The 10,765-nt window shown below is 26.8% G+C and overlaps 1 protein-coding gene across 1 annotated transcript in view; it reads left to right on the forward strand.

The window, feature by feature from the left end:
• The window catches only part of LOC119666375, a 41,197-nt gene extending 33,184 nt beyond the window's left edge, over window positions 1–8,013 (forward strand). The window contains exons 2-4 of the mRNA XM_038075655.1: window positions 3,856–4,302; window positions 7,124–7,257; window positions 7,932–8,013. Coding sequence (XP_037931583.1) covers window positions 4,150–4,302; window positions 7,124–7,257; window positions 7,932–8,013 — 369 coding nt within the window. The 5' untranslated portion in view covers window positions 3,856–4,149. The remainder of the gene's footprint in view (window positions 1–3,855; window positions 4,303–7,123; window positions 7,258–7,931) is intronic.
• The last annotated feature ends 2,752 nt before the right edge of the window (window positions 8,014–10,765 follow it).

Genomic DNA, 10,765 nt, shown 5'->3' on the forward strand with positions numbered 1-10,765 from the left:
ATTTTTATTTAAGTTAATTTTATTTTATTTAATATTTTATCTAAATATATTTACTATTTGCGAATTCTATTTTATTCATCACATGTCATTATTGCGGTTTATACTGTGGTCTACTAATGACTAAAAGTATTTCAGTTTCATGAAGTATTATATATAAGTATTCATATGTGAGGGTATACAAAACTATTTTTGGTATTTTAAATAAAATACAATTTCGATTTATTTAAAAATAAATTTATTTAGATTTTTATCAAGTATTAAACAAACTAGTTAATATAATTTAAATCATTAATGAAGTTACTAGCAACACTAAGTTCTCATATACGAAATTATTAAAAACTCAGCCATCATATGACCAGCACTTGAAATCAAATTTAATCAAGCAATGGTAGTACTGCAGACATTTAAAGTACCTCAAACTCGGCTAAGTAACCCTTTAAAAAAATTATTATTGAATAATATAATGTCCAATGACATGAAATTTACTTTTAATACAAATGTGAGGTTATAGCAAAAAAATTTAAAATCCGAAAAAAATATATGTGAATTCTTAAGCTGACATTACAGCTTGGTAGTAAGAAAAATGATTGGGAAAAAAAATTATGCCAATAAACCTTATTAAAGAATATATATAACGAGAACGAGCAATAGCAATAGCCAGAAGTATAAACAATACTAAGCAACCAGCCCAATAAGCAACCAGCTTAAGATATAGCTTATATAGTAATGGAAAAGTATTTTGTTAACTATGCTGGGTTAATTATGTTATAGTCAAATTTAAGCTATAATTCTGAATTGATAACTGGGTATAATACGTTTTTTACTCGGCATGTATGTCGAGCAGTGATTTCAGATAACCATTAGGGTAGCTATAGGACTACGAAGATTCTAGAGTGCAAAAAAAACGAAAAGGGTTGTGAAATACTATTCTAAACTATTCAATCAAATTTTATAAATGGTTACTTTTTGATAAAATATTCTTGCTATCTGATTAAAAGTTGATTCTTATCATAAAGCAGTAGTGAACTTTATCACTTATCAAACGTTGTTCTAACTATTTAATGTAATTTATACCATTAATTAATCACTAATCATTAACACTGTTTTACGTCAGGTCTTCAATATATTCTAATCTTTTTTATAAAAAAAATATATAAAAAAAAATATAATTTTGCTACTCTTTGTAGAATTATTTTAGGTTATATTAATTTTGATACAATTATTTTTCTAAATATTAAAAATAGTCATACAGAGACTTTCTACAGAAATTTATAATATTGTCGCAAGAAAACTATTGGATTAGCTACCCATTATGCACTAATTAAGTACATATTTCTCCTTGACAGTCTGCTTTATTGCAGCGTTATGATACTCTACTATAATGGTTAAAAAAACAAGCGCTTCCAGCATAGTGAGTAAAAATTGCTTACCTCTAGGGAAATAATAATGTAAAAGACGCACTAACTGCAAGCGGAGCAGTGCGCTTCACTCCTTCTGCGAAACGTATTATAGAACCATTAAAGGTGTCGGCTAGGATTTTTCTTTTATTGATTGTTTCGTGAAGTGAAAATCGCAATTGGTTGATTGATTTTTATTTTTTACTTAAATTGTATTGATTAAATAATTCAGAAAATCCATGGATCTACGCCTTTGCGCCAGAAAAGGAAACAGCAATCCACTGTTTGGGTCTTTAAAAATAAGTAGAACTCGTGGTATTTGCTCACGGATGGAGCAAATGCCAGAAAATGGCCCCATGTTTTTCAGAAAAACTGGTCATGTTGCAACTGTATCACTTAAACAACGTAGAATGGTCAATTTTGAGTAGTATAGAACCGTTTGTTTACTTGAAGTGTTAGGAATATTGAGGGCAACCAGCTATCAAACGAATATTATCATTCATCAGGATAATGCGAGCTCCCACATATCGGCTCAAACTAAAGAGTTCTTTAGCATTCAAAGCGTCGAATTGATAGCTCATATATCGTACAATCTTGACTTGATACCTAAGATCTTTTGTTTGGGAAGTAAACATTAAGAAAAAATTGCGTGGCAAGCAATTTTGTACGCTCGACGAGGTCGTTAAGACATTCAAAACTCTGGTTTTGGACATACCAACATCAGAATGGCAAAACGGTTTCAAAAATTTATTCAATGGAATGCAAAAATATATTGATCATTATGGACAATACTTTGAAAAACAATAAAACCATTTTCACCGATTATCCACAGTGTTTTTATTGTTTCGCGCAAGACTTAAAAGACAGCACTCGTATAAATAATTCAATTTCAACAATTAAAATATTAAAATAAAAAATAAAACAATTATAAATATTAAAAGAAATAAAAACTTTACACAGGATGTTATTCAAATCTGGGATTATGATTTTCTTTTAGTTTTTCTATCCTTAACGAATCTATTGCCTCTCTCTTTCAATGTTGTCAGGTTCTTACATTATATTAAAGTAAAACCATTTAATATTAGGAGTATAAGTAAGTCAGAACATTTCGGATTAAGAATATTTTTAAAGTCTTTCTAGTTTATATAGTTGAGCATTTAAAGGCACAATAGATCTTTTTGGCCGGGGTGCATTCATAGCCTATTATTTATAATAGTTTATATGATATTAAGAATATGATATTAAGAGAAATCATCACAAAAATGTAATATGCATTAATATGCAATATATAATGATATCCACTTTTAATCCGCATTGATTTTCTATATAATTTCTATATAATTTTCCATATATATTTTCTATATACATTTTCTATATTTTCTATATATACCTATTTTCTATATAAAACTAAACCTATTCATCTACATCTTAAGAGTATCTAAATTGAATAAGCACATATTAAATGTGAAGTATGTTAACTAAATAGTTTTTTTTATACTTTAATACAATATGAAGTCTGGCTTTAGTTTCTATCTAAAGTTCTTGTCTTAAAACTTCTATGTTTCATCACATATACTCACTTTTTGACATTTAATTGTACACGGTTCCTCTGATATTTGTAATATCTATCCATCTTGTCTTAGTTTTTATAAATTGATGGTGAACGTTACTGATGGTACTATTTTCTTGAATAATAAAATATATTCATTAAACGATTGGTTAAAATTATATGAAGTTTTTCATGTAACTCCCTTTCCAAATGCACTCTTAGTATAATATTTCACAAACATTTATTAATAATTAATTAATTACGGATACAAATTGCTAACTGTGAAATAGCTTGTTATTTCACATGTATTATTGGTTATTGTGAACATTTATTAATTAATATAATATTCTATAATCATACATTAAGATGGAACTAATTCAATTATATTATGGCACACTGAGTTATATTATGTTTTTTTTTGTGCATACCAAAATATTCATTGATTTTACTGCAATCATTCTTACAATTTATTATTATTAAAATATTATTTAAATATGTGATATCTTTGTATTATTATTATTATTGTTAGGGGATGTAGCACTGCGACTGTCGGATATATTGTGCCCCCTTCTGGGCTTAGGGTAGGTCTTTAAGCCCTTTGCCGTCAATAAAAAGTAGTATAGAACCTACTTTACAGAGTTTTATTGCCTCTTCCGTAAGAATATACATTCCTAGGAGCCCATTTTGTATGTGCATTAGCGCAGGGCATTCTAACAGCACATGTGTGGCCGACTCCTCATTCTGTTCACAGAGGCTATGATATCTTTGTATACGTTTAATACAAATATAATTTAAAATATAGTACATATAGTTTATTTCTACTTATTTATATATAAAATATTTACTTAGAAATAAAGTATTTAAAATTTTATATTCTCTAATGAAAATTCTGGTTTTGTTCTCTTTTAGATCGACCAAATAATCAACTGCTGTACTAATCAAATTGAAAACTCCTGCAACTTAATGACTGATTTTTCTGATTAAAATATATAGCTAGAAAACTTTATAAATTATTAAAAATATACATTCTTTAGACACTAAAGTAAACTCTTAAGCAGATAAAAATAACTTTTTGATAAAAAATATTGCATTTTCTATTTCACCTAAAGTGCATTTTCATAATAAGTAAAAATTATAACCAATCATCAGAATTTAGAAGGTGTAGGATTAAAGGTGGGCAGGACTAATATTTAAGTACGAGGCATGCAGCGTTGCCCCTACATTCATGAGATGCGAGAACGTTTACTCAATAACGATCAGCAGCGAGAATCAGTACCTTTAGAGCAAATGGAGCGCGCAAATTTACTCGACAATCGTCAATCGGCTGAATCAAATCAGGTCGGCACAATAGTAAAGGTAGGGGCTGAACTCCGTACTCGTACAAAGGATAAACAAATACCTATTATGTACCATAAAATATTGATTAATCAACTTACTCATATTTAATATTTTGAACCAATATTTTTTTTAACAAATTTTTCTTATGGCCAATATAATAAAATGTATATTTACTTTTACTTTTAGCATTTTTCCAATAATTTCGTTCAAATGGTTTTCATATGTTTTTGATGATGAAATAAATACAATATCCTTGCACGAGTATTGATTGCCCTTTACTTTGCCTTTTATCAAATATGTATTATATATATATACAAATGTAAATTATTATAAATAATATATAAATACAAATTCATCTCACTACAACATTTCAGTGTAAAAATTATATATCACATACAAAATTTGAATTTTACTTCAGTTTAACATATTTTTGTTGTTTATGTAAATAAATTGGAATTGAAATCTGATTCATCTTTAATTATTTATTTATTTCATTTTTTAAATATTACATTCAATTAAATACAACGATTTAAAAGTTAAACTGTGAATTATTTTCCAACACATCATTCATTTCCTCAATTATATAAATACTTCTTTAAATGAAATACAGTGCCATTCACAAAAATAAGAACACTTAAAAATATAATTAATCAAAATACGAATAATAAAATTTAGATTAAATAATTTTTTTATATTTTGCATGATAATTTAGAATTTTTAATATTAATTAATTTTAAAATATTTATAAAAAATTTTTTAATCAATTATAGGGAATAGTATTTAAATCTACTACATAATAACATTTACTAATAGAACAATCAATTTTTCTAGTCCTTTAACAATATAATATGAATCGACTAATGCAGAAAGGGTACATGTTAAAATTTCCGACATAAGGTCAGGAAAAAAGTGAAGCGAAACTGGTTAATATTGTATTTTAATAATTATAAAATTACTTTTTCTATAATTGTATATCTCAATACCACTGAAATTATATACAAATTTTAATCAAATAAAACTATATTGCGTGGCCACACTAAAAAAAATGGAATATAATTGATACATGTCCCCTTTCTGCATTGAATGCTTCAAATATTGAAATGTAAGTTTTCGAAAACATTCTCAGATTTCACAAAGGGATTTGTTTAATGAGTTTAGCCAAGCTTGTCACAAGAAGTCTTATTATCGGAAAACAGATTAAATTTTATTTTCATTTTTTAATAATTTTCATTTATAATAATTTACTCTGCTCTTTCATGAGCAAAGAACTAGAAAAATCTATCTATTGATATCTATTGATCCGACGTTTCTACCTAAACACAGGAACCTCAACGAAGTTTTCTAAGATTTCTAATACTATTCGCAACAGTCTCAATTAATCGTCTTCAATGTATTATTCGGGGAATGCTTTTAAAGTTTCCATTTCCTATTTCAACATTTGTCAAAAGAAGAATAATCCCTGTCCACTGGAGTTTTTTTGAGGGTTTTTTTTTGGATTCTTTGATTCTATGTTAGGAATCATAAAAATCTTAAATACCTCTTTATTTTTCTTATGTTTTTTCTATTGCATCTATAGAATCTTGAATAAAATATGGAAAATGAAAAGATTAAAGAAGTTGAGTACATATATAAAGGACTAAGTTTACGTTTCTTATTGTTCTTATTCTATTAATATAATGATCTTAGTCGAACATTGATCTCCTTGTGTCGTTGCCATCTATATCCGAAATATCATGTTACATTTTTAAAACTCGGAATGAAGTAAATAAAAGGAAAAAGAGAAAAAATGATTATATGTAAATCAAGATTGATTTTTTGTTTCTTATTCTTCCACTTCTGTTGATGTAATGATCTTAGTTAAATATTGATATCCTATAGTTTTTGCTTCTACTTATCAAGGCATTCCGTCGAAGGTCTTCAATGCACTTTGAAAGGTGATTTTTAATAGTTAAAGATTAATAAGAATTTGTTTTCGGAATCTAATTCTTTTACTTTTATTAATATAATGATCTGATCTAAACTTAAATCGCCAGCATTTTCTTCTTTCACTTATCGAGAGTTCGAGTCAAAGATCTGTAATACGAGTATTAAAAGGATTAGAAGGATAGAAGGATTTAGTTTTCGTTTTCTAACTCTCTATTTCTAATGAAGCAATGGTTTAAGTTTAACCTAATATTTGAGACTTTGTTTTAATTTTCTAAAATACTATATTCCAAGGTTACTAACGTCTTTCCTTATAGTTATTATAGTTGGGACTCATCTTCTTCTGCGTTGACTGCTTTTTTTCTTCTTTTAGAATATGCTTATAAAAGTGATATGCTGTAAATTTAACTAACCTACTGTAGTCAATGAAAACGTATAAAGTTAATATTTGTGCTTAGTTATTTTTTTATACTTTTATGTCAAAAATTTTGAACGATTATTATATAATCTAAGATATATAACAAATTCTTTGATATATTTAGCAAACTAAAAATTTTTCGTAACTCCATAAGGGGACCCCTCACATATTTAATTAATCATTGCAAATACATATAACTAAAATATATATAAATTATTATGTATCATATACCAGCTTATGTAATTTAAATTAGAGCACGCTTTCAATTCCAATTTATTTATAAATATTTAAATTAATGTTGTTTGATGAATTCATTGAATTTTAAACAAAATTCCAGCATCACAAAATAACTTTAACTAATCAATTTTTATGTTAAATTCTTCTTCTCTCCCACAAAATAATTTCAAAAAATACCAAAAAATATAAATTTCATTAAAAAAAAAACAATGATTTATATAATTGTTATTAAAAAATAAACAAATGCTGGAATATATGCAGCTTCACGCCGATGGATACCACACCAGCCCCGCACATCAAAGAACTCCACTTGTACCGCGTGACTTAGGCGAAGATTTCAATTTGGATTTCGATGATGATTTTCCCATTGATGCGAAACGGCCTAAAAATGCCAAGTAAGTTGATTTGTGCTATATATCTTCCAAAATCTAGTCAAGTATTCCTACAGAGTATTTTTCCTCCACAATCCAAAAATCTCAAAAAAAAAATAGCTTGTTTTCAAATATTTTCAAATATTTTCCTCTTGTGCATTTGTTTTAAATGTTTTTATGTTTTATTGTAATATTTTTATATACATTATGTGCTAATATAATTCATGTCATTTTGTTCATTATTAAATACTTATAAATATTTAATTTTTTATTAAATAAAAATATATTAAATTATATTCAAACTATAAGAAACTGAACGCTTTGAAATAAAATAAAAAATTTTATATAAAAAATAATTATTGTTGTTATAAAAATAAAACCATTTTGTACTATTAATAATACAATATATTGTTTATTATAATAATATAATATTTTGGAGATATATGTTTTATTAAAAGTGCTCAAAAATTCTTTTTGACGATTAATTAATGTAATTTTTGCATTACTAACTGTGTTTTCAGTGTTCCACTAATAAATTTATTTAAGTTATACGTAATACAAATAAAAAAAAAATTAAAAAGTTTTATATAATAAATTTATATTATCAAATTTGACTCATATTTTTTCTTTTTTCTTTCTGTGTAAATTTTTTGTTTGTCAATCAAAAACGAAAACCAACATGATTTTTCACTGTAAAGAAACCATTCCAGCAACAATCTGGAGCCAGTTTCAACACCACCGCAGAAAAGGTTGGATTTGGTCTATAATTTGCTTCCTTAATTTAAAAAAAAAATATATATATTATTAATTATTAATTGTTTGTATAAAAGTTTTTACGATTAGATCGAAAACTTCGTAATTTAATTTACTGTTCAGTTTTGTTTGGATTCGGTTTCTCTTTTAATATTTTCCACTGCTTTTTGCTTTAAGCGCACAATTTTTATACGTTTTTTGGCATGAATTTTATATTTTTAAAATTTTTGTTTTAAACTTTTTAAAATATTTCTTAATGTTTATAAAAAACAACTTGCACTTTAACTGCAACTTCACTTAAACACTTGGAAAGGTCTTAGTTTATTCATAATCGTATTGAACACAATCGCACAGAAATGTTAGTCGACAATTTTAATATATCACAATATAAATATTATATATATATATCAATATATTATAAATATAACTGAGCCGATTTCTTTAGTTAAGAAGTTCAATTCAAACAAACATTATACTTTAAAAATATGAAGACAGACTATCTATTATTAAGTTATAAATATGAACACAAAAAGAGATTACTTTGGTTGACCAAACGGTTATTTCGAGTACTGCCAAGTACTCAGCATCAACGGTCTTTGAATATATTCGAAAATAAATTTTAATAGCTGCTGACAATATCTCAATAAAAAATATGATAGTGTATTGAAATTTCTCTGAGCTATAGCCTCAAACCCTGTTATTATAATGAAAATTTTCTTTCATAATAATGACTTTAAAAATTAAAAAAAAAGATTTCTTTAAAAAAATTGCAAAACCATACAAGGATGTAATTTACTACATATATGTTATTATTATATATACATTATAACTTTTAATTAGCCTTACGCTATTCTTCAAATTTAAATAAAATAGATTCTCTTTTGCTTGATGAAATTACTAGAGACTTAATAAATATTTTGCTTGCTCCTTGTACATTTGAAGTGATTGAAATATTTTGTATTATTCATCAAAATCAGTTTCTTTAAACTTTCAATAAGTATAGGGTTTCGGCAAATCAATTGAATCGTGTTACCATCTGTACTAATCGTTCCGGGAGCACCTTGATTGTTGCACTTTTCTTATTGTAGTATGGTACGACATTAATTGCCGTATGTACTCTAGTCAAGAGTAAACCAACAAATTCGAAAGAGAAAATAGAAACTGAGGAAAACTCAGTTTTTTGGGCCGAAGTACACGCAAAAGGGAAACCCGTCATTTAAAAAGAGAAACATATATATTTTCTCTGAGAGTAAATCAGCACTCTTAGCATTAGCTCACCTCGAGTAACCTCAAAACGAGTGTGGGAATGCTTTCTACTTTTCAAAGATCTTGCTGAAAAGAACAGGGTTCATTTAATATGGATTCCAGAGCACAGCGAAAACAAAAAAGCAGATGAACTAGCTAGAAAAGGGGCGGCCTCATATTATATTGGATTACAACCATTCTGTGGTCCTTCATGGAGCTTTTTCAAACTTAAAATTAATGAGTGGCTGGAAAGAGCAGCACAGACTGATAGGGATAATACAATTGCCTGCAGACAAGCTAAAGAATTCATACCGTATCACTCAAAAGCCGGAACTATCCGTCTTGTCACAAGGTTTCTCACTGGACATTGCGAAGTTAAAAAGCATTTATCGAACTTAGGTATTATTAGAGATGATAGTTGCAGCCTTTTTGCAAAGAAGAGGAAACAGCAGAACACATTCTGTGCGACTGTGATAGTCTTGCAAGATTCAGACTTTGGACATAATAGCGTAATTAACTGCTCTTCTATGAAACTGAAGTGGGTTTGTCACAATAATCCTCAAAGGATACAGTGACGTGATGACAAGTTCCCAACCCATCTTAAAATATAATCTAATCTAAACCAACAAATTTAATTATTTCTCGTTACATCTGATTCATACCCATATGCGATAAATGATTTAATAAAGCTTTTATTTTTTATATTGCAACATTAGAATACATCAGAAATACTATTCATAAAACTCATATAATTTTATTTACATATAAAAACTATTTGCTTAATACCACCACAAAATGTCGACAATCTTAATTTTCCAGTTCAACACCTACAATTATGTATGTTATTAGTCCTAATATTTTTAATCTTCTTAGTTCACTGATAATATATCAATTATTGAAATGTATATACTACGTTATAACTGAAATTAAAATGATATATTCTCTTAAAAATTTTAGATCAAATACGAATTTTATAAACTGTCTTCGTAATTTCAAGATATTAGAATTAGACATTGAAATTTTCTAATATTCTAAGTATAACGTTGCGCTACATCTACATCATTTTCGTATATTTATTTTTCACTCTCGTTTTTCGTCTCCGATATTATGAAAAATGACTAAATCAATGAATTACTATGAGTTAGTTATTAACTAATTAACCTAAAGTAAATTTTCAAAAGCTATGTAGACAGATTATGTTGCTATATAAAGGTTATCATTTTTTAAAATAAATCGAATAATTGATTGATAATTAATGACTTCTGACTCCCCGAAAAATTTAACGAAATGTAAAAATTAAATTTCATATTCGTAAAGGACTTCTTGAAAAACTTTCAATACTAATTATATCCTTTAATATAATTTTCGTATTAAAGTCCATTAAACCTGAAATCATTGAAATTTATGTAAAAAACTTCACATTTTCTTTACTTTCACGAGATTAATAAAACGTCATATTACAGAAATAAACTCAGATCACGTTCACACCTTAATTCTCTGATATTTCTCTGCAGACTTCAATATTAAAAATCAT

The sequence above is a fragment of the Teleopsis dalmanni genome, chromosome 1 (genome assembly GCF_002237135.1).
Source record: "Teleopsis dalmanni isolate 2A chromosome 1, ASM223713v2, whole genome shotgun sequence".
NCBI classification, from domain to species: Eukaryota; Metazoa; Arthropoda; class Insecta; order Diptera; family Diopsidae; genus Teleopsis; species Teleopsis dalmanni.